This window comes from Felis catus, chromosome X (assembly GCF_018350175.1).
Source record: "Felis catus isolate Fca126 chromosome X, F.catus_Fca126_mat1.0, whole genome shotgun sequence".
Taxonomy (NCBI): domain Eukaryota; kingdom Metazoa; phylum Chordata; class Mammalia; order Carnivora; family Felidae; genus Felis; species Felis catus.
The window spans coordinates 111,809,560-111,834,271 of record NC_058386.1 but is presented as its reverse complement, the minus strand read 5'-3'; the positions used below and the strand labels follow the sequence as shown (position 1 = coordinate 111,834,271).

At 41.6% G+C, this 24,712-nt stretch overlaps 1 protein-coding gene across 8 annotated transcripts in view; it reads left to right on the top strand.

The window, feature by feature from the left end:
• MAP7D3 (MAP7 domain containing 3) overlaps positions 1-24,712 on the top strand; it is a 58,917-nt gene that overhangs the window by 20,626 nt on the left and 13,579 nt on the right. For 6 of the 8 annotated variants that reach the window (XM_045051154.1, XM_045051152.1, XM_045051151.1 and 3 more), the window contains exons 1-8: positions 5,320-5,471; positions 10,927-11,022; positions 11,127-11,210; positions 12,288-12,451; positions 15,525-15,639; positions 16,156-16,260; positions 20,028-20,120; positions 21,843-21,968. In XM_045051154.1, coding sequence (XP_044907089.1) covers positions 5,411-5,471; positions 10,927-11,022; positions 11,127-11,210; positions 12,288-12,451; positions 15,525-15,639; positions 16,156-16,260; positions 20,028-20,120; positions 21,843-21,968 — 844 coding nt within the window. In that variant the 5' untranslated portion in view covers positions 5,320-5,410. Of the gene's footprint in view, positions 1-5,319; positions 5,472-10,926; positions 11,023-11,126; positions 11,211-12,287; positions 12,452-15,524; positions 15,640-16,155; positions 16,261-20,027; positions 20,121-21,842; positions 21,969-24,712 lie in introns of those variants that run through there. The other 2 variants (XM_045051150.1, XM_045051153.1) reach the window with 2 other exon arrangements.

The following is a 24,712-nucleotide window of genomic DNA, read 5'->3' as shown; positions in this document are numbered from 1 at the left end:
CCATCTGGATTTCAACCAAGTTTTAGCTCTATTAGAAATTCCAAAGTGTCTGTAAAGGGCACTTCTTGATATTTTATGCTTTTGGTATCCTCTGAAGCTTCCTTTATATTACACACCTGTATTTCGAATCAGAAGGCCCGGCCCATGTTTGCTCTACTTTATTTAAAGTCAAGAGGGAAAAAATGAGGACATTTTCTTGCCCTTTAACAATAATTTTCAGTCTAGACCTTTTCAACCCCCCAGTGGCCACCCAAAATATTTTCATTTCTTCCTCCTTCGGTACTGCAGAGGCTGGTAGTACTCTCTCTCATTCATTCAACACACACGCCTTGCAGGATAAACTGCAGTAGAGGTGACCCTTTTTCCTTGACATTTGCATGTTGAACTCAGTCCTGAGTACTGAGCATTGATTGATTCTGCTCAGCCTTTCTAGAAGAAAGCTGCTTAAGAGGAATCATACTTATGTCCACTGCAAGTCATATATTAAATACGCATTTTCAATGGTTTCCTATTCAACACTTTGAGTCCATTCTATTAAAGGCTTAAGACACAGCTACAGACACTTGGGGTTGGGCGATATAGTTGTAGGAAGACGTTACCATTATAGAAAGTGCAGCTTGAGAAGGCTCAGTAGCCTGAGTGTGGGGACGGGATCAATGAAAAAACGGAAGCCACGGGTTAGGAGTTAAGAGTGGACTGGAGATTGCCACCTGGTAAACTGGGAGACACAGTGGAAGGATTATTAGACACACATACGTGGGCTTGAGTCCAGGCCCTGCCACTTCCTAGCTGTGCTAACCATGGACAGGTTAGGCAACCTCCCCGTGCCCGTTGCCTCATCTGTAAAATGATAAGAATAGAAGCTACCTCATAAGATTGTGGGGAGGCTCCTGTGAAATAATCCATGCAAAGCCTCTTGCACTGCGCCTGCCATTGGGTAGGCACTGGACAAATAGCACCTCTTACTATCTGCTCTAAGTATCCAAGATGTACCTACTACTCCCAGCAGATGGCCACTGCGGCCACCACACCCTTCCCCTCTGAGGTTTGTCCGAATTTCCAGTTTGGAGGGAAATATCCCCCCCCCCCCCACCGAAACCAGTGGTGGTGGTCTTTTCTTCCTTTCCTCAAAAGCTCACTGTCCCCACTGTGGTGAGCTCAGGCCAGGACGATCAGCCCCCAGACCACCCCAGAAAGCCAGGGAGTCCCTAAAAAGAGAGGGCACAGAGAACAAGGCCACCCTGGTTCTTCAAGCAAAGACGAGGTGGGGAAGGGGTGGGGGGTGGGTGTGAAGGGTTTTAGCATGGGGGGGGGGTGGAGACTGCTGGGGTAGGAATTCCAGAGCTGGCAAAACTTTGAGAAATTACCAGAGCCTGAGGTAAGCCTGTAACGTAGGAGGGAAGAAAAGTGCAGATTTGGGGAAAGAAAGGAAAATGTGAGTAGATTTGGCAAGACATGAGTCCAGAATGAAACCTCACTCTTCCCCCTGCATCACAGCCGGGCTGCAGCAGATGGGAGGGAAGAGTCAGAAATGAGAGGCGAAGGAACTCAAAACCAGATCCCTGCCTCCACCGTGTGCACCATTGGCTGAATCTGACAGGTAGTTCCGGGATGGACAGGAGGAACCAGCTCAGGGCTGTGAAGCTTCAAAGTCACAGTACAGTGCCGTGGTCGTGGCAGTTTTGATGCAAATGTGTTAGACGTGGTGAGTCCACCGAGTGTTTATAGGACATGTGAACTCAGTTTTTAAAAAAAATTACCGCTTAATAGAAAGAAAAAAAAAAAAGGTGACAAATCCGAGACCTATTGTGGCTGTGGTTTCTGAACGTTCTTCCTGCTGGTGTCAGGTCTAAGGGAAAAATATAGCCAAGTGGGAAAAAAAGTGAGCAGGATTCCAGTTCTTTTTTGCTCACTGGGGAACGTATGCTTTCCAAACACAGGAGGAGAGGAGCTGCCTGGGTTCTTTCCCAGATGAGTCTGGGTTGGCTCCAGAGGAATAGACTCATTCTACCCAAGCTGGCAGTCTTTATTTCCAGTATTTTTCGGAGAGATACACAGTTTCGTGGGGGCTTCTCAGGGAGCTGCTCTAGCTACAAGGAAACCTCCAAGGCGGGGGGGGGGGGGGGGGGGTGCCTAACGTCTCATAATCAGCATAGAATCGTTGGAGGGCAGGGCTCCTTCCCTGCCTCTTTCTCCCCAATCTGCCAGGCTCAGAGTGGGTGGCCAAGAAGTTTGAGTGACTCCGCCTTTGGAATTAATGAATGCATGCTAAACTTCACGGTGGTCTATCAAAGAGAGTCCTGAGAAAGAAGGGTTATCTATAGATGAAAAGAGACTTAAAAAGTATAACCATGCCGTGTGTGAACCTTGTTTGGACTTTTTTTAAATGTTGATTTTTGAGAGAGAGAGAGAGAGCTCATCACGAGTGAGGGAGGGGCAGAGAGAGAGAGGGAGACAGAGGATCCGAAGCAAGCTCTTTGCTGAGAGTGCAGAGCCCCACGTGGGGCTCAAACTCACGAACCTCACAAACCATGAGAGCGTGACCTGAGCCAACGTCAGATGCTTACCCGACTGAGCCACCCAGGTGCCCCCCCCCCACCTTGTTTGGATTTTTATTCAAACATAAAAAATAAGATAGTTGAGAAAACTGAACACTGATGAGGTAGCAGATCATTTTATTTGCCCTGCACCATGTTTTTCAAAACTTTGAAGGCCGTCATCTAAGAGATTTTACATTAAAATCCAGATTTCCAGGCACGCCTGGATGGCTCAGTCAGTTAGGCATCTGACTCTCATCCCTCTGAGCTCTTGGAACACACTTTAATTACTCACCCAGCTCCCAGCAAACCTTGCCTGCGTTTGATTTTTGGTAAACCTCCTCCCCCCCCCCCCACCCTCCACACCTGGGCGGGATTAAGGCCTTTAAAGGCTCTACAGTGCTCGAAAGATTAGGGAGGGTTCTTCCCCAGTATGTGATTTCAAATCAAATTTTGTTTTTATTCAAAGTGGTGGTGGTTACAAGACAGCTGAAGACACACATTCTAGATTTTAAAAATTCTCCCGTTTTTGTATTTTGAAAAGTTTCACACCCGCAGAAGAATTGAAAGAACAATAAAACAAACATCTATAGGCCCATCTAGAGTCACCAATTTTTAACATTTTGTGATGTTTGCTGTTTTATTTTCCCCCTCTGAACTGCTTGACAGGAAGTTTCAGACATTATAATGATTTTTCCCTAAATTCTGCAGCATTTATTTTTTCTGAAAAAGGACATTTTCCTACGTGACCACAATATCGTTCTCACGCCCATGAAACCTGACCTTGATACAATATTATCCAATACCCGTTCATATTCAAATGTATCCAGTTGCCCAGTAATGAATGCTCTTTAAAGTTATTTTTTTAAATCTTGTTTCTAATCAAGGACCTTGTTTCACATTGTGTTTCACATTTGCTCTCTGTAGTCTCCTCTGATCTGGAACACTTCCCTGATGTTTGTCTTTAATCTTTCCTGACATTATTAACATTTTGAAGCATCCAGCCTGTTGTTTCGTAGAATATATCCACAGTCTGGATTTATCTGAATGTTTCCTGATGGTTAGATGGGTTTCAATATCTAATAATGGGTTCAACATTTTGAACATTTTTGCAAGAAACTACAAAGGTGGTATTGCATTTTTCTAGATTGTCTGTCTGTGAAGTTCTAGGTGAAGTCCTCAAAGCTGAATTTGTGTGAATGTGCCTTGCTCGTGCCTTAATCACATGCGTGTCTTACTAATAATCATGGCTACCATCATGTGCGTCATGCAAAACATTGGTCTGCATATACGGAGGAGCATGGCTTTGGGTACTTTATAATCCCAAACTTCCCCCACCACACCCCACCCCCGACTCCCACTGCACCCCCGCCTATTCCCCTACCAGTATTTTCTTCTCCATATCCAGTGTTAAGCTACAACCTCACCGCCACTTATTGTCCATTCTTTAAATTTGCTAAATCTGTAGGTGTAACATGATATCTTGCAGTTTTTGTTTGTATTCTCCTGACTGCTAGAGTTTGAGCATCTTATGTTTATTGATCACTTGTGATTTTTCTCCTGTGAAAGACCTGCTATGCCTTTTGCTCACTTTGTGGAGGTTGTCTTTTTCTTATATATTTTTAGATCTTTATGCATTCTTGATGCTAATTTATGAACTATATGTATATCTATAAATCTCCACTCTCATGAAACAGTATCGCTGAAGACTAAGCACATGGAGACTGGTCAGACATTTTGGGTTCAAATTCCAGTTCTGTTAGTAACTGTGACTGTGAATAATTGAATTTCTCTCTGCTTTCCTTTTGTTATCTATCAGATGGGAATGATAATGGTACCTACTTTATCGGGTAGTAGGGGGATTAAATGAATTAATATATGTAATGCAGTTAGAACAGTGCGTGGTACATGGTAAGAGTCAATAAATATTTGCTGTTATTAGCTTCTTCCATTTTATAGCTCCCATGTAATTTTGAGATACAGTGGGGTCATCAAAGTGCACATTTCACAAGTGATCTCCTGACCCCTACCTGTGGCCGCATCACCAACCCCTTCCCTACAACCATGTGCCACACCACACTAATCACAGGGGTGACTTGACCTCGTACAGGCAATCACGCAGGAAGTGATGCCTGCCCCTCAATGGTGTACGAGGTGAATTAAGTTTTTTCTTTGTGAATGGGAAAAACATTCCGCAATTATTTTTTCTTTCTTTTTTTTTTTTTTAATTTATTCTCAAGTTAGTTAACATACAGTGTAGTCTTGGCTTCAGGAGGCGATCTTGAAGGGCCGCCTCCAAAACCTAGAGAGATTAATGTCAGTTAAGTCCTCTCCTTCACTGTAAAGACCCACAAACACCCTAAAGACAATTCATGCAACTTCGAGACCTAACAGGAACCTCTCTCCCAGCCTGTCTCTGGGCCTCTTTCCTCCACTTGGGCCTTTCTTTCTGTAGTGTTTCAAAGATTAGCAAACTCCGGACGCAAGCGCACCAATGAGGCACTCAGTATAATGCTCCCTAAAGGAACGAATGAATGAAGGAATGTTACTGCGTTGCTAGGTAGACTGGATGAAAGTAAAAAAAGAATGTTGGATGGCCCACCCGGCCAATGATTGGCTGGCCCACGCAACAGAGGAGAGGGTTTCTTTAGACAAGTAGGTCGCGGCTCAACAGGTCACGACAACGACGTGGTGCGTGGGGAGCGGCGCGGCAGAGTTTGCGGATCCGAGGTGGGCGCGGCGGCTCTTCTGGCCCCGCCCCGCCTCACCACGCCCCCCTGGCGTCGCGGCCAAGGCAGGCGAGACGGCGGCGTCGGAGACTGCGCACTGGGCCCCCAGCGCCGCCAGCGGTTCCCACCTCAGAGGCTCGGAAGATGGCGGAGCGTGCCGGCACCGGTGGCGGCACATCCCTCAGGGGACTGCGCGAACGGATGGGTGAGCGGCCTGGCGGCTCCGGGGGGAGTCCGGGCCCGTGCGGGGGGCGGGCTGCTCGCGGCCCCAAGGACCATCGGAGTGGCGCGCCGGTCGCCAAAAACTTTTCTCTGAGGTGGCCTCGCGCCGTCCGGTCCTCCCCTCACCCGCCCGGGAGTTCCCTAGGACGGGACGCGGAACCGTTGGGGGACGGGGGCGGGGTGAGGAGACGGCCGGCCGGCACCGCTGACGGCCGAAGTCCCGTGGCCAGCGGCCCAACTGCCGCGGCTAACGGTCGAGCCCCGCGGGCGGGGCGCGAGGGAACTAACGGGCGCGGGCGGCGGGGGATGGGGGGAGGCGCGCTGGGACCCCGGACCCCGCGGGCGGTCCCGGGCTCCGCCTGCCGTTGGGGGACGACGGACGCGCCGCGGCCCGGGATGTGCGAGCGCCGGCCGGGACCCCGCGCGCCGGGGCAGCCCTGAGCCGGGAGTTTTCCCTCTGGCCGCGGCGCTCGCGCTCCGGTCGCCTCCCACGGTCGCAGTCCTCGCTTCTCCAGAGGGGCTTAGTGTCCCGCTCCCTCCCTGTCAGGGTCCGGTGGGGACGGAGCCTTGGGGGGCTGTTGCTTTGAAAGTTGGGAAGAAACTTGCCTCTCTGCTCCTGATTTGCTTGCTGTAGCACATGACTTCGCCAAGATGTCACCTTCCGTGGGACATCTTGCCCGACCCTAGGCTGCAGCGAAGGGAAAATCAGCACTTCAGAGCGCTTTCTCCTAAATCGGTCCCGTCGCCAAAATGTCCCCCCGCCCCCCGCGCCTAAAATCGCTAATTTTCTAAAATTTGGCAGCGCGTTGCTTAGCCCAGGAGGCTGCTTCCGCTAGCTGAGCGAAATGGTATTTCTTGCTTGTGGGAGGTTGCTGGCTGTTCTCAGGCCAGCTTCCTGTTATATGAGCTTGAATAAAACTATCTTAATTGATTTTATTGAAATCCTTAGGGATATTTTCATTTGCATTTGAAAAATTAAATTACCTTCCTTCGGAATACTTTGAATCAACTCCCTAATGCATCAGTAGCAAGTACCCTTTCCTTGGGAAGTCAACTCCTTCTGTCTCTAGCGTATTCTGCTTCACCTAGAGAGTTTGCAGTAAGTTCGGATTGTTTCATTGCTTGTTGACACCTAAGGCTCTCTGCCATTGGTTTATTGCAGTGATTCAGATTAACCAGCATTCTGGATAAACCGCTCCCCCCCCCCCCCAGAAAAAGCATTTTTGGAAAGGATATTGAATGTTGTGAAGTATTTTAAATTTTTGAATGAGACAGTTGCTTGAATTCACAGTATATTTCAAACCAAAAACTAAGCCATGCAAAAAGGACTTAACCCAGAACCGCAGTTGACCTTGCTGCCCATTTCATATGAGGAATTGAAAATATCACATGTTACATGTTAGAGTTTCACAGGGTACCAGCTTAACTAGATTTGCCCTGATGGATTTCCTGAAAGGGACAAGGAGTCTTTGAAATGTTTTGCTACTTTGTGAAATGAAATGCTACTGTGACAGTTACTTTTTATTCTGTTACCCAAACAACACTGAATAGCACTAAATCTGTTAATCTGGCCAATTTCATTTCCTGCTGGGAACCTGGCTCCCAAAGTTAAAACATTGTACTAAGCAAATAACTTCTTCAGGTGCAGGGTAGTAGTGGGTCCAGCACAGGGCCAGCAGCTGTGGGAGTGGTCAGGTATTGATTGAGCTGCTGTAACTGTCTAGTGCTAGACCCCCTAGTGCACTGCGTCCAGCAGGAGCCCATGATAGGACTTGGTGGCAATTACTTTTACTCTCTTTTCCAAATAACAGTGAGTAACACTAAATCTGTTAATCTGTAACAATTAGTTTCACAGTATGGTGGTTCTCTGCCACACTCAAAGCCTTTTTTATTAAAAAACCTTTCAATCATTTTTTACAATCTACCCCTTTGCTACCTAATAAAAATAGTAGTGTATGTGATCTAATATTTCTAATGAGTACAGAAGAAAGGGTTTGGGGGAAGAAGGATCATGGTGGGGAGGAGCTACAGATTTTATGTTGAATTCTGAGAGTGATATCAAGAGCAGCAACTGTGGCAGACAACTTAGAATTGCCGAATAAGTATTGGGATGAGTATTTTATCATTGGCATCTCATGGGATTAAGCATTTGGAAGATTATTACCATTCTTGAACTAGTTGTCACAGAAAAGTATTCTTCCTTTCTTGCATTTACTTTGCCCTAGTGACACAGATCCTGTGTGTGTGTTTGGGGGGCAGGCAAAGAGAAGCTGGAACTTTCCACTATATTGAAGTTGGTAATGAGCTAAAACGCTTTATATGCAAAAGAGGCTTCAAAATTTCAATGACAACTTTAAAAAATCTATTAAATCTAAAGCATTCTTTAACTTTGATATCCTTAGTAGTGTCTATTTTTGGTTCAGTGCATTCTGAGGCTTTTACTGAGCTTGATATCCAGGATGATTGAGTTTGTAAGTTTTCCCTTATAGGAGGAGAATGGTTTTCTAACCCCCCCCCCCAATTTATAAAAAATGTTTGTTTTTGAGGGACGGGTAAAGAGAGAGGGAGAGAGAGGATCCAAAGTGGGCACCAACCTGACAGCCAGAGAGCCCTGAGGTGGGACTCAAAACTCACCAATCCTGAGATTGTGAGCTGAGCCCAAGTGGAATGCTTAACCGACTGAGCCACCCGGGTGTCCCAAGAATGGTTTTCTTCTAATGTCTTTCACAAGTTTTTTCTAAATTCAGGCCTTTCTTAGCAAAGCATAATAGTGCTTTCTTTTACAAAAATAGTTAAGTGCTTTATTTTAAAATATTTCCATTGCTTATTTTCTTTTTTAGTTTTTAAGTTTATTTTTAGAGAGAGAGCGACTGGGGAAGGGGCAGAGAGAGAGGGATAGAGAGACAGTCCCAAGCAGGCTCTGATGGGGGGCTCGAACTCATGAACCGTGAGATCCTGACCTAGGCCTAAACCAAGAGTCAGATGCTTAATCAACTGAGCCACCCAAGTGCCCCACCATTGCTGTATTTTCTTTTTTTTTTTTTCTTAAAAGTTTTTTAGCATTCATTTTTTCGAGAGACAGAGACAGAGCATGAGCAGGGGGAGGCAGAGAGAGAGATGGAGACACACCATTAAGTAAATGGTGAGGTAATATACATTATTATAGCAATTTTTAGTTAAGTACCATAAATATACATTAAGGTTCATATTTCAGTTTTAATAAACCCTACACATTTTCTTAATCTCCAGGCAAAAGGTAACTTTTAACTTTAATTTGGGATTCAGAATTAGTACAGGACTTAAACTGCACCTTGCTGTAACCTTAAAGTGAATTTCCTCATTCAACGGAGTTTAGTAAAATACTCTGTTAAGCTCAGACTAAAGCCTTTGTCCCATTGCCTGAACATTTTAAGTGGTTTCTAGAACCTGTCCTTTTGGTAAATGTATTTTTTGCTGGTAAGAATTTGGATATAAAGTTCTAAAAATCAGACGATATTATTTCCACATTGACCTTTATGGTTTAGTTCATTATTCCCACCACAGCTAATTCTGAAGTTACTACTGTTTAATGAGGTCTTTATGTCTGGTAAAATTGTATATTTTGAGAGAAATTGCCCTTATGGTCAGCTAAATTGTGCCAAAATATGGACTTTCTTTGTTATTTCTAAGCAGGAAAGCTGAATGTGCAGAACCAACTGTTGTTTTTTCTCTGCTCACATAGACATGTTACAAATAGGAGGGAGTGTATAGGAGGGTTTAATTAATTTATAGACTATATTTAAGAATTTTTCTTAATGCACTGTACTACTTAAATTCAGAGGATAACTTCTGATACATAAAATTGCTAGTTGTTGAACTAGGAAGGAACCTGAGAAGAATCTAATCTTCAAATTTACCTAAATCATGGATTATCTGAGCTGTTAGGTCTCTGGGGTAAAAAAAAAAAATCCTTTTTCCCTTTTGAAATAGCACTATGACAGCAATTGTGACATCACTTTCAAGGTTACTCTGTAAAATGATTTCTGGATATCTTTCCTCAGTGGCAAGGAACATCTCAGAGTCCCTTCTTTCTATGAGGGCAATGACAGCCACTGTATTCCTTTAATTATTTTAACTGTCCATCTTCCACTGTTCTATTTTTTCCTGACATGTAGAAAACAATTGTACGCAGTATCGCCGCAGGGACATATTTCCTAGGCTTTTACAAGGGTAGAAGAGAGTTTTCAGTGTTAATCTCCAGATCCTTCCTGAAGATGCCCAGCATTGTGGGGCATTTTAGATATGGCCATACGTGGAATTAAAGGGTTCAGGGTATCCTCTATAGTAATTGGTGTATCATCCTAGAATTTTAGTTTTTCTTACTCTCCTCAAATTGTGCTCCCCTAACCTTGTATTTCACCTTTATTGAAGTTATTTACTACTTTTGGGCCTGTTTTACAAGGCATGTGTAAATTTATCTTTGCCTGACACTTTTCTACCTAGAATAATAGTATCTCAATGGAAATTCCTCCAGTGCTTCTCCACCTTCACTGTGCATTAGAATAGACCTTTTAGCAACCGATAATGCCTGGGCCCCCACCCCAGAGACTGGGGGTGGGGAGAAGCAGTCATTGCTAATACATTGCTTAATGTATTTAAAAAAATTTTTTTAATGTTTATTTACTTTTTGAGGGCAAGAGAGACAGAGCGCACGTTAGCGGGGGAGGGGAAGAAAGAAAGGGAGACACGGAATCTGAAGCAGGCTCCAGGCTCTGCGCTATCAGCACAGAGCCTGACACGGGGCTTGAACCCATGAACCCTGAGATCATGACCTGAGCTGAAGTCGAACACTTAACTGACTCAGCCACCCAGGCGCCCCCATTGCTAATGTATTTTTAAAGCAACTTAGGTAACCCTAGTGTGCAGCCACAGTAGAAAAGCCCACATGTAGGTAATTTATAAATTTACTTCTTTAATATTGGCCCAATCTTTGAGGATCTCACTGTTGACACTTCTGCTTGTAAATTCAGATCCATAAATGCCAACTCTTTTCTAAATTCCCAATTTATGGCAAAACAGTTTTTCCAATTCCTTGCCAGCTCACTTTTTCTAGTACTTGCTGTAATGTCTTGCCTGATGCATTTTTGAAAGCTATTAATCATTAGTTCCTACTCATCCACAAGCTTGTGCTGCCACTCCCACTCACAGCTCTCTCTTTATGTCTACTGGTATGCCAGCACATCCACAGTAAACAGCTTTAATTCTTAAACTGTTGTTGAACGTCATAGGTACTCAGTATGTCTGTATTGTTGACCTGGATTAATCTATCATGATTTTGCCTTATAGATGAGATGCTATCCTTTATCATCAAAGACGACGGCCTGTGCTTTGTTTGCCTCCCCCTGTATTAACCCTATTCTTATTATCTAATCCCTTCCCTTTATGTTCCTGTGTTCTAGTTGCGGCTGCTCACGCCATGGCCGAAGAAAGACGGAATCAGGGTGGTTTTAGCTCTGCATCTCAATCCTCAAATATAAAATCATCATTCAAGCCAGGTATAATTTCTAGAATGCTTTGTGATAGATGTCAAAGTGTCATGTCATTAAAATTTGATATCCTATTTAATGTCTTACTTTTTTCTCTCTTTTTTTGTTTTTAGTCATAGATGGATCTGTCCTTAAAAGTGACACAAGGCAGAGATTGGCGAAGGAGCGCCGAGAAGAAAAGAAAAGACAACAAGATGGTATATTTTAGATTTTTAAAAAATAATCAGAATGAGTGAATTTTCTTGTAAGGTTATGTATTTCCAGAGTGGTTTTGCTTACTTTTCCTGATCTGTTTATATCATAGATTACATTTTTCCTAGGATGTATTATATTGGATTCAATGATTATACTAAGTAAGATAAAGAAGGCCCAAGAAAAATATTTGATTAAATAAATTTTTGAAGTAGTAAATTCTGTTACCTCCAATTTTCTGAAAACTAAAATACGAAAATTTCAACATTTGTAGAAACCAGAGGAATGGGATTTCAATAAAAATGACCCTAAAAAGGAAAATGAAGTTGCTAATAATCCTAATACACTTCTTAAGTGTAAATTAGAATCTAAAAGAACATCCTTCTACAACTTAAGGGACTGCTTTTTCAACTGCATTTTTCTCTGATCTTTGAAATCCCCTGACAAAACTTGTGCTCAGCTTCATTCAAATGGATATCATTTTTCTTTGTTTTAATGAGGAGCGGTTTCTTCCTGTAGCTCTTCAGAAGAATATTTTAGAACTGCATAGATGCTCTCCAGGCTTTAGTGATGGGAAATTTGAAGTAGGAAAACATGCTGTTCATAATGTGGTACATGACTAAATCCATGATTGTACAACTGGCATGCTGAGTGTGGTCTGCATAGATGAGGCCTTTGAAAGCAGTTTCCTAAGAGAATGAACAAAAACATTCTGCCTATATGTTTTCTTTTTATTTCTTATTTTAATGTATATAGCAGGTTAATCTGGTGGGGCTTAACCTTGGCTCAATCAGCAGAAATACCACATGAAAGAAAATATTTGTTTTTAATTTGGAATCTTAGTTTGGACAGGATATGAGTGGTCATCTAAGCCATCTCAGTTCTCTGGAGTTAAATGAACACCCAGGGCAAATACTTTAGTGGCCATTCTCTTACACTCACATAATCTTTTGTTATTAGCATAGGTTATGTTATTTTTAAGAGAAGGAGATATATTACCTTTTTCTTTCTTGCGTATAATGTGGAAAAGTTAAATATTTGCTTGGCTCTTACACCTTGAAAATGTATTTGGAATATTTCAGCCAACAAAGAAACACAACTGCTTGAAAAAGAAAGGAAGTCCAGGATCCAGTATGAAAAACTGATGGAAGAAAAACAACGAAAGCTGAAAGAACAGAAAGAAAAGGATGAACAGCGGAGAATATCCGTAGAAGAAAAAAGGAAACAAAAATTACAGGAGGAAAGGGTATGTATTTTTGTAGCCTGTTAATCAGATGACACACTGTGTTGCCCAGCACCGGACCACTTTTTTCTTAGCCCTTCTGCCTTTACTGCCCCCTCCCCTGCCAAAGGAACCATCTCCAGTTCTCGCTGCTTCCCTTCAGTGGTAGAGCCTCTTGTCCCTGTCGTGTCAGACCCCTGAGTTTAGAACCACTAGCTGATGTAAAAGAGGAGCCTTGCAGGCCCGGGAAGAGAGCCCTTCCACTCTCCCTGACTGACCCTTCCTTCCACTGAGACTCTGGAATTTGTCCTGATAGGCTCCCCATCGTACTTCTCATGGCGGCTCCTCTGACTGCTTGAGTGCAGGCCAGTCAGAGGGGAGCACACTTCCCATCCGGCCTCCCCTGTCTTTTCTCCTGTGTGCCCCCCCCTTCCTCATCACGCGTCCCCCGCAGTCCCGCTCTTTCCCCTGCCATTCTGTAGTCCTGCTGCTCTCTTTACCTTTCTGGACTCTTGGTGTCTGGCACCCTGTGGGTATGAGTCATTGCCTTAGTAATGCCCTCTATTTCCCCTTCTGTCCCACTTCAGTCAATTTGTCTTTTATTGTCCGTACTTGGGCATCTGGCTACCTGTCTTGTTCTGCCTGATTCTCTCTGACATCAGATTTTTCTCCTGGAGGGTCACTCCACTGCTTTACTCTGAGGATCCTTGACTTCTTGTGAATCTGGCATGTTCTCTGGGAAACCATTCTTTTTCTTGCTGGCATTCTCTCTTTTTCTTTATTCCAGTGATTCTCAAGTGTCCCTAAATCTTAGTCTGTCTTCTGGTTCTCCATCTGACCTTTTTCTGCCTGAGGTGCCTCACTTTTCTTTCCTCTTTCTTTGTCTTAGCTTTTCTCTCTTTTTCTCTCCCTGTCTTTGGGCTTTCTGCCTATTCTCTCAATATGTGTGTTTTTATCTCCCCCTCTTTTCTTCTGTTGCCCTAATTTAAAGTTTTCTTTTTCTGTCCTTTCTTTTTGGTTCCATTTGTCCCCATGAGGCTTCTTCTCTGTGGTGCTCATTTTCCCTCCTTGTGAAGCACAAGGTTGATCTCACATGCCTCAGCCCCTGCCCCATCTGTGGACCTTCCTTATTCTGGGACTGTTCCCGTGCCATTTCTTCCCCATCCATGGTCCACTCACTACCACTTCTCTGTCTTCTGAACTGTTTTCTGTGGTTGTTTATGCTCTTTTTTCCATATTCCAGAGTATTTGATGAATTCTCCTTCAGAATTTCTATCACTCTCCATCTTCCTCTGTGAAAGAGCTCCTTAATTTGCTTCTGTGGTAAAGAAAAGGAAGGACAGGGATAGATTTGAGCTAAGAGACTGAAAGAAGGTAGAATAGAAAACTGCAGAGTGGGGGAGGGTCCCTGGAGGAGAGAGACTCCCAGGGACTTAGAGAAAAAAAGATCAACTTAGAGAAAGAGGAACCTCAGAGAGATCCCAGAGAAAAGAGAATGTAACATAATGGCACTGCAGAGGGGGAGGGAGCCAGAGCTGTGGCAGGAGGAAACAGGAGGAAGGACCAGGAGAAAAGGGACAAAAGAGAATCAACCTCACAAAACTAGTTGGGGGGTGGGTGGTGAGGCAGTTCCCGTGAACAGAGCAAGAAGGAACCCTTGGACACTGTGAGCAGCCTGCAGGTAGAAAAAGAGAATAATTCCTTAGAGCAGGGAGAAAACCCAGACTCCATGGTGCTGAGGAGGGGTAAGTGTGGACAGACATAGGAGCCAGGACAGGAGCTTAAGTAGGAGCCACAGATGCAACTGGAACCTGAAAGCACAGAGAGCTAGTGCGTTTGGAAGCAGGGGATAGAATTCTCAACAATCAGTGATGTTTGAATAATACAAGACAGATTATGGTTTTTAGTGTTTATTACACTTTCTGGGTTTCTGGTAATTTGAGGCAATTTTCTGTTAGAAAATATCATTTTAAAATATTGCCACTAGATACATTTCATTTTAAGAATTGCAATTGCTTTTCTCCTCAGGGGATATGGGTGAGTCTGCATTTTCCTAGTATGTTGGTCTTTTCCCTCAGAGAAACGGTGGGGGCATTATAAGAATGATGTTGCTATGAAACGGTTGTTGTCAGGGAATAATACAAAGCCTCCTGGCCCTGCAGTTGATTTGTTTACCTGAGTACAGTCCATGGTGTGTTACAGCACAAAATTATCTGAGAAAGGAAAACCATGCATGGCTGTGGGGTTGTTTTGTCACAGTGTGGTGTTTACATTTGAAAAGCTGTTCTCCTGAGCAGCTCGATTAAAGTTGAGGTCAAGGGGCACCTGGCTGGCTCAGTCATAAGAGCACGAGCTCCACATTGGGTGTAGAGATTACTCAAATAAAGAAAAATAAAGTTGAGGTCCAGACAAACACCTTGATTATCTTTTTTTAACTTTATTGAGGGATGCCTGGGTGGCTCAGTCAGTTAAGCATCCGACTCTTGATTTTGGCTCAGGTCATGATCTCAAGGTTTGTGAGTTCAAGCACCACGTCAGGCTCCGTGCTGACAGTGCAGAGCCTGCTTGGGATCTTCTCCCTCTCTCTCTGCCTCTCCCTTGCTCTCTTTCTCAAAATAAATACACTTAAAAAAAAAAAAACTATTGATTAACACTAGAACTGAAGATCTTAGAAATGTGGGTATTATAGATGACTCTGGCATAGATTTCACTTATATGTATATTAGTTGATTTTTTTTTCTGCCTCATTCTACAAAGAATTTAAGGTTATATATATATTTTAAATTAAGTTTATTTATTTTGAGAGAGTGTGTGTGTATGCACGAGTCGGGGCAGGGGGCCGGCGGGGGGAGAAAATCCTAACCAGGCTCTGGTTTGCCAGCACAGAAGCCAACGTGGGGCTCAGTCCCAGGGACTGTGAGATCATGACCTGAGCCCACATCAAGAGTTGGACGCTTAACCGACTAAGCCACCTAGGTGCCCCTCCCAATATTTTTAACTTTTACCTGATGTCCCCTAAAATTTTGCTTGATACAAAAATTTGGTGATGGGATGGTTTTATAATACGTAAAAAATTGTTGGTGTTTATTTTAAATAGGAGAGATTCAAAGCCGTTGTCTACCGTACACTGGAACGGAGCAACCGTGTTGATCATCGTCAAAAAAGATGGTCGTGGGAAGGCTCTACAACCGTGAACCCTGAGACTAAAAATGGTAATTAATACAGCTGTTAAACTTGAAGTTCATTCAGGTTCATATTTGGATATTGGCTATTGCTACAAGGTGGCTTTACAACAAGATTTTGAACTTTGTATCCCAAATGAAAATACTGCCATGTACTCTTTGGTGTGCACAATAAATTTATATTGTAAGATTGCAAAAGAAATTTCATTATCATTTTATCCATTATATCTAAAATCTTAACCACTTAAATTTGTTATCTCTGGAAAAATGATTAATAATAAAGCTTTATACAACTTTATCCAATGCATATTTTAAAAGTAAATTGCCCCATTTACTATTGAGGGTACTGTACATTTTCCTAAAAATGGGCATAATTTTAGTTTCATAAAACTTAAATCTCTATCATGTATAAGGAATGACCATGAATATTGTGCACCTAATTAATGCACGTCTATACTCGATAGAACTACATCATGAACTCACTTTGTTTCAGCTAATGATGCTTCTTTTAAATCTGAGTACAGTAAATATTATATCTTTTCTCAGCTAATAAACGTTCTGTATCTACTGAAAAACTTGAACAAGAGATTTCCGGTTTACACAAACAAATGCCTATGTCATCTGCAGGTGTTCAGAATTCTGTTGCCAAGAGTAAGTAGTTATTTCACGTGTTCCACATAATTTTAAACCAATGAAATCAATTCTTTATGTATTTTTTTACAGTACTACTTATCCTTTAGACTGTAGAACATTTAAATTTATTTCAGAAGAGCATCACCTTGTTTTACAGTAGATAGCGATGGTCATTACAGTTTTGGATTTTCATCAGTATTAATCCTTATTTCATGATTTACATATGAATTGTCAGATGGCTTTGTTGGTCTCAGGTAGCCCAAACTACAACATATCTTGACTAAAAGACATTGCCGGTAAGTGGCACAATAATTTGTTATAAAAGTAATTCATATTTTGCCAAACCAGTAAATGAAATTGTTTTTCCTAGAGAGTAGCTAAACTAGTTACTCATTTTCCATTAAGTTTCATGACTATCACCTCGTGTAAGGACAATGTTAGCATATATACTCCAACAGACAGGTTGATCTGCTTCACATATATTTGTTATGCATGACAACCTTGTAAACTTGACAGGCAAGTATAATTATCTTCCTGGTTTTATAATTAATACCCCAGGAAATTCAGTGCTTTTCACTCTATCATGCTTGTTTATGGTTTATATTTTGGTCTTTTGATAGATGGATCATGATGTTGAAATTGTACATTTCAATAATAAGCTCATGTTTTCCTCCAAAGCAAATAAAGTGATACCCATGTTTAAGGGGAGAAGCATTGCTAAGCTCCACTTTACAACTCTTCGCAGTGCTAAGGTGGTGTTCTTTAAAAGAAAACAAAGTTATCTAGTATGACTACTTCAAATACCTTTTGCTTCTCGTGTTTTTCTTTTAAAAAAATCTTACCTGAGTGTGTGTCAGTGACCATTTCTGGCTTGTTGCACATGGTGCTCCTCAGTGATAAATTGAAATGGATTAGGCAGCCATACCCATCAATCAAAAAAAAATCCTTTCCAGTGACAGAAACAGAAGTGACTTTGGCAGGAAAAAGACATGGCAAACATATTACATCTTCCCACTTTTGTGCCTTATGAATTTAAAAAATGCATAATTATGGTCTGAATTCAAAAATCTTTCTTTTGTTTTATTAGATACCTTGACCTATTTTTGAGCAATGCTATAAAATTCCAGTATAGCAAAAAGATTCTGGATCTCATTAAAGTATAATTAATTGTAGCAGTAGTTAACCTAGTGGAAAAGATTTCCATTTTTATCCAGATATTACAGTTTTAAAATGTTGAAAAGGATTTTTGTTTTGTTCATACTTACATTATGTTATTTATACTTTTAGGACTCCTAATTTCTAACCATGAGCTTGAGACGTATTTTGTTGTTTGTCAGTCTGTGGTTATCATATTTTCTCTCATAATGGTCTAACAAAAGTTGATCCACTTAACACCCTAACTCTTGATAGGCTTTCCCAGAGCACTTGTGTGTAGCCTGGGTTCATTCGTAGATTAACGTGGGAAGGTTTTCTCTAGTACCTTCCTCGTCATATACTAAATTTATTATTCCTTAGTTCAATCATTGCAGTGTCATATACTTTCATTTTAAGATATCTTAATTGTTTCACAAGCATTGACTCTGTTTTACTATCTAATTGCTCTGAGGAGTTAGCAAATATTTTTTCCACAGACACGTATGCCATTTTTTTAAAATTTTCTTTTTAACGTTTATTTATTTTTGAGACAGAGACAGAGCATGAACGGGGGAGGGTCAGAGAGAGAGGGAGACACAGAATCTGAAACAGGCTCCAGGCTCTGAGCAGTCAGCACAGAGCCCGACACGGGGCTTGAACTCACGGACCGTGAGATCATGACCTGAGCCGAAGTCGGACGCTCAACCGACTGAGCCACCCAGGCGCCCCACGTATGCCATTTTTAATATGTGCAAACACTAGTATGCTTTCATTAATAGGTTTACTTGATGTATCAATGAGACTTGTAATGAGGAGGAACAGGTGATGACTTTCAAGGTAATAATTAGTTAAATCGCACTGAAGGAGCAATTCCAAGTAACTTTTTAGATGATTTCTTTACTAGTTTTTAATACAAGAAGGTGTGTGTAGAAGATACTTTTGTGAAATAACTTACTTAAAGGTACAGTATATTGCACACTCTGAGATGATGAATGTTGTGATTAATGATGCCAGGGAAAATAAACCCAGTATTGGCGGTGGCTTACCTTTGTAAAAATCTCTTCAGATTGGAATGAAATCTGTTTGATCCAGAGAGATGAACATTTCAAACTCAAATTAAGTTCATACTGTAATAACCTGTAATGTTTTATTTTTTTATTTTATTTATTTATTTATTTATTTATTTTTTAAAATTTTTTTTCAACGTTTATTTATTTTTGGGACAGAGAGAGACAGAGCATGAACGAGGGAGGGGCAGAGAGAGAGGGAGACACAGAATCGGAAACAGGCTCCAGGCTCTGAGCCATCAGCCCAGAGCCTGACGCGGGGCTCGAACTCCCGGACCGCGAGATCGTGACCTGGCTGAAGTTGGACGCTTAACCGACTGCGCCACCCAGGCGCCCCTAACCTGTAATGTTTTAAATAGCCCTGTTTTAAAGCTTGGCTGACTCAAATTGTCTGTTTTTCTTCTGCCACTTGCTGACTCAGTAACTGTTCACACTATCTTGTCATTTCTTGCGATATGATGGTAAAGGATATGTGATTTAATCACACGATTGAATCGATTATACCTCTGGATCGTGCTGTTCAGTTACATTATCAGTTCACGGATTTTCAAATGATGCTACGTTGTCAATATGTACAGGTCCCCGATTTAGTTTACAGGTTCCCAAAAGAGAAGTTATTCTTAAAATTTTTTAAATGTTTATTTCTGAGAGAGAGACAGAGCACCAACAGGGGAGGGGCAGAGAGAGAGGGAGACCCAGAATCCGAAGCAGGCTCCAGGCTCTGAGCTGTCAGCACAGAGCCCCATGCGGGGCTTGAACCCACAAACCGTGAGATCATGACCTGAGCCAAAACCAAGAGTCAGATGGTTAACTGACTGAGCCACCCAGGAAACCCAAGAAGTTATTCTTTAAACAGACATTCCTCAGTATTCTGAGCCAGAACATTTCAAGTGAAATGGAAAAGTGTCTACACAAAGCATGTTTTTCATTAGGTTGCTAAAATCGCGACATCTATGCCAAATGTTAACGATCATTTTTAAAAAGTTTAAAGCCATAATCGTTATAACTAAAGTATACATTACTTTAGTAACAGATGTCATGGATTGTGTCTAAAATTTAAAATGAATCTAATTTGGGAATATTGATCTTGTCAGGTAGTATTAGACATTTTCCTCTTAATTTTTACTGTTTTTTTTTTTCTAAATACTTTTATTTCAGATAACTTAGAGTAAATTAGTTTTAAGGTTGGGGATGTAGAATCTCTACATAAGATTTGAAATTTAAATAAATTCTTATAAGCAAGAGTAAAGAAGATAAAAAAATGTTTGAAAAGAGGAGTTGACTCCTAAAATAACACAGTTAAATAATTTATAAAAAATAATTTTCCGGGGCGCCTGGGTGGCGCAGTCGGTTAAGCGTCCGACGTCAGCCAGGTCACGATCTCGCGGTCCGTGAGTTTGAGCCCCGCGTCGGGCTCTGGGCTGATGGCTCAGAGCCTGGAGCTTGTTTCCGATTCTGTGTCTCCCTCTCTCTCTGCCCCTCCCCCGTTCATGCTCTGTCTCTCTCTGTCCCAAAAATAAATAAATGTTGAAAATAAAAATTAAAAAAAAATAGTAATAATTTTCCTTTGCCCTTGATCTCCAGAAACAACAGAAAAGAGAAGTTCGTCTTTGAATAGAAGATCTAACAAACTGCAGTCACCTATGGAAACAGAAAAAGTAGAAGAAAAACCAGGTGGTTAGTTATTTTGTTTTTAATTTTTTTTTAATATTTATTTCTGAGAGAGAGAGAGAGAGAGAGAGACAGACAGACAGAGCACGAGGAGGGAAGGGGCAGAGACAGAGAGACAGAATCTGAAGCAGGCTCCAGGCTCTGAGCTGTCAGTGCAGAGCCCGATGTGAGGCTTGAACTCACCAACCACGAGATCATGACCTGAGCCGAAGTCAGACACTTAACCAACTGAGCCACCCAGGTGCTCCCAAGTACCAGTCTTAAATAGTGGCTTAAAAGAGATCTGTTTATGTCAACATTTCTTTGCTTGAGAAGTTGTTCCTAAAACTGGAAGCCAAAATATCCCTTAACATTTGGCTGAAGCCAAGAGTCTGTCTTTTAATGAAATATGTAATTCTGCCATCATTTGAGCAGGAGGTCTGTAATGAAGCTGAGAGACTAGATCGCAGAGTGTTGGTGTAGGTATAGATTTGTGTCGGAGGACTTGATGCTCTTCAAATACTTCATGAGTTTGCGTTTAGAAGTTCTAAGTATTGGCCATAATTTGAACTTAAAAGCTTTGTTCGGGGCGCCTGGGTGGCGCAGTCGGTTAAGCATCCGACTTCAGCCAGGTCCCGATCTCGCAGTCCGTGAGTTCGAGCCCCGCGTCGGGCTCTGGGCTGATGGCTCAGAGCCTGGAGCCTGTTTCCCATTCTGTGTCTCCCTCTCTCTCTGCCCCTCCCCCGTTCATGCTCTGTTTCTCTCTGTCCCAAAAATATATAAACGTTAAAAGCTTTGTTCTGTTGCTTCATGGCATTACTCACATCTAACCTTTGTACATGTTTGAACTGCTGATTATTATACAAAAAAATTCATATTTATTCCTGAAGTACTTCTTTATTTAAAGTTTCTTTCTAATACCTTTCCTCTCCTTTTCTCTGTCAAACACAATTGTTGCTTTTTGTTTCTACCAAACCATTCACTTACAGAATGCTCTCCAGTTTGTTGATTAGGGTCAAATCCCATTATAACAAATGCCATTGTCACAGGGATATTTATGAACATAAAAATTTATTGGAGCAAGATATTTAGAAGATGCACTTTTAAAATTTTTCTTTTTTCAACGTTTATTTATTTTTGGGACAGAGAGAGACAGAGCATGAACAGGGGAGGGGCAGAGAGAGAGGGAGACACAGAATCGGAAACAGGCTCCAGGCTCCGAGCCATCAGCCCAGAGCCCGATGCGGGGCTCGAACTCACGGACTGCGAGATCGTGACCTGGCTGAAGTCGGACGCTTAACCAACTGCGCCACCCAGGCGCCCCAGAAGATGCACTTTTAACAGAAGAATTCAGTCAGTCCCTTGGAGCTTTTGGCAATGAATCTGACCAGAGTAGGATTGTCAGTGGCAGATATGTGTAGGAATCCATGTCAAAGGCGTTTTGCGTGATAGACATATGCGAGCTCCTCTGCAGAGACTCCATATGTTGGCTAGGACTCTGTTAAGTATGCTACCTAGATTTCTTCACTGGGGTTATTATGTGTCCTGGGGGCCTTTGGTTCCTTACTCAGTGCTCTCTTCCCCAGCAAGGCAGTCTCTGGTGGCGGTGTTCATTCCAGTTCTGGATGTATTGCTCTCGTTGCCTCTACTTCCAGGCTGGGCAAGTTCTCCTTTGCAGCAGTTCACATTGCTCTTTGTTGCTTTGCATTTATTTGTGAGACCTCAACTATGTCTGTTCTCCTCATTCAGCTCGTCACCAGCATACCAGTCTTCGGGAGAATAATTTAATCAGCCGCCTGCTGGTCCCAACAAAAGCTTCAATAGCCAGGAGCAAAAGTGCTGCTTCATTGTTGGTCCCTGGAAAAGAAACCCCAGGTAATAGGCATAGGGCAGAAAGCCTGAAAGTGTTAGTATTTGCACTTAAAAAGCAGGTTGTATCATTTAATTGGTTGCAGTAAGGCATAAAAATAATTTGAATCAGTGGTTTCCAAATGACTGATTTTACCCAACAGTTTTATATTGCATGTTTATTTTATGCCTTCTAGCCTGGTAGATTAGTTATCTGGGTAATGGGTAATTTATAGGATGAGATAGGTAATTATGGCGGTTGTTACACTTTTACATGATTTTCTAAAAGATTTTTTAAAGTAATCTTTACACCCAACATAGGGGGCTCGAACTTAGAACCCCGAGGTCAAGGGTGGCATGCTCTTCCAACTGAGCCGGCCAGGCACCCCTAAGTTTTTAAAAGCTCTATGGGTTTCTCAACCTGTGCTTAAATGTGTCACAGCACTGTAAGAAGTACTGGATGTTAAAAGTATCTGGAAACTTACAATATAGAGGGAGAAAGTTTTCTACCTCACCCAACTTTTTTTCCTAAAATATGGAAGAGTAACACTGATCTGCTCTTTAGCTTTTAATTAAGGACATAAAGATTGTTAGTAAAGTAAGAACAGTCTTCAGGCTTAGGTGGATTTTCTCACTTGCAGGTCACGTAAAGTGTCAGACATGCCTGTGGAAGGTAAAATGCACTGTTCCCATCATTCTTTTCTTTCTTTTTTCCTCCACTTTTTTCCCCCAGAATTTACCCCAGCACCTTTGTTTTTTTCTTCTGTTGTTATTCATATGATTAGTAAAATAAATCAGAATGCTGTCACAGACTTTCTGGTAGTGCAGCTTTAGTTCTTTTGGTTCCAATTTCTGAATTTGTTTATGCCTCATTATAGGATGTCACATTATTTTCTGCCACTCTCCCTCCAGTCTACTGTAAGATATTTCTTTTATTGCTTTTATTTTTGTTTAATATTTTACTTCCATTGAAAATGCAGTATCTTATCTTAAATTTCTATAGCTAATAGAAATCTAGTTATTACATTTAATATATTTTCTTAGTGCAAACTGTCAATGTTAAATCATGTGACTGTTTAGGTACATACAATATGTAAATATAATACTTTTTCCACCAAAATGAGGGCCTAAAAACATTTAACTTAGTCACATTTTTTATTCATGAGTCGTCAGTCTTTGGTAATTTGTTCTACTTTGGTTATTTGATGAGATCATGTAAAAGTTTACAGAGGAAGTGACAGATTTACCAAGTCTTAAGAAAGCTATCACCAAATACTTTTTAAAAAACAGTTACTTTTCGGGGTGCGGGCGCCTGGGCAGCTCAGTTGGTTGAAGCATCTGACTCTTGATTTCAGCTCAGGTCATCATCTTACGGTTTGTAATTTTGAGCCCCGCTTGGGATTCTCTCTCTTTCCCTCTCTCTGCCCCTTCCCTGCTCATGCTCGCTCGCTCGCTCTCTCTCTCTCTCTCTCTCTCAAAATAAATAAATAAAACTAAAAAATTTAAAAACAATATTTACTTTATTAATCAAGCAATGCATATTTAGTGTAGAGAAAATTTTAAATATAATTTACTATTATCCCAATAGCCCACTCGTGACTGAATATTTGTTTATATATTTTCTTCACAAGATAGGGTTATAATCTGCTTTTGTTTAATCTGGATATGTATCCTTTTCTATGTCCAGAAATTGTATATTAATACTCTGAATGACTGTCAGTATTATCTAAATTTCCTGTTGAATATTCGGATTATAGTTCTCATTGTTTCAATATTATCAATAATGCTATAATAAGTAACCCTTATTGCATACATTTTCATATCTGATTTTTTTTTCTTAAGGATAGACCTAGAAGTGAAATTGTGGCAACAAAGACTATGAACTTTGTAATGGCTTTTGATACATTATTGCCCCAATCCCCCCTACCAGGAACATGTGCAAATCCAGGACCTCACCAGCAGTGTGGGGCTGCCTCTTTCCCAACGTTGCTATTACCACTTTCCACCTTCTTTGCTGGTACCGAGTATTACCATTTTTATCCATTTATTAGGCAGAAAATATTTAGATTGTGAAATCTGGAAGAGACCTTGAAAATCCAGCCCGTTCTGATTAATGTGTTATTATAGTTTTTATTATGGGTGAGAAAATGCTCTTTTTATATTATATTCCAAAATAGCCATATATAGAATTTCTTGCATAATCACTTGTAATCATAAGATCCCTGGCCCTGGTTAAGTTGTTTTAGATTACTTTTAAAAAGTGTTGAACATCTTGTAATGTTTTATGAAAATCACTCAACCGTAGTATGATTAAATGAGAAATGGCAGGGAGCCTGGGTGGCTCAGTCAGTTAAGCATCCTACTCTTGATTTCGGTTCAGGTCGTGATCTCACGGTTCGTGGGTTCCAGCATCGCGTCTGACTCCACGCTAACAGCATGGAGCCTGCTTGGGTTTCTCTCTCTCTGGCCCTCCCTTGCTCACGCGCATGCTCTCACTCTTGCTCTCGCTCTCAAACTTAAAAAAAAAAAAGATAAATAGCTTATTGCAAACATCAACTTGGGAGACGCGTCTTCTTCATCTATAGTAGACTGTTGCTTTCACGACGCCTCTTGATGGTGGCACTTCTGAAGTACCAACTTTGTGATACTTTTGTCCTGTGTCTGTGATCCATTTCACTAAATGCTTCTGTGTTGGGCGTAATCCCTGCAGTTTCCTAATAAACACGGTCTCTTTTCTCTCTTCCTGTTCTACTGTTAACAAGGTGTGTTTC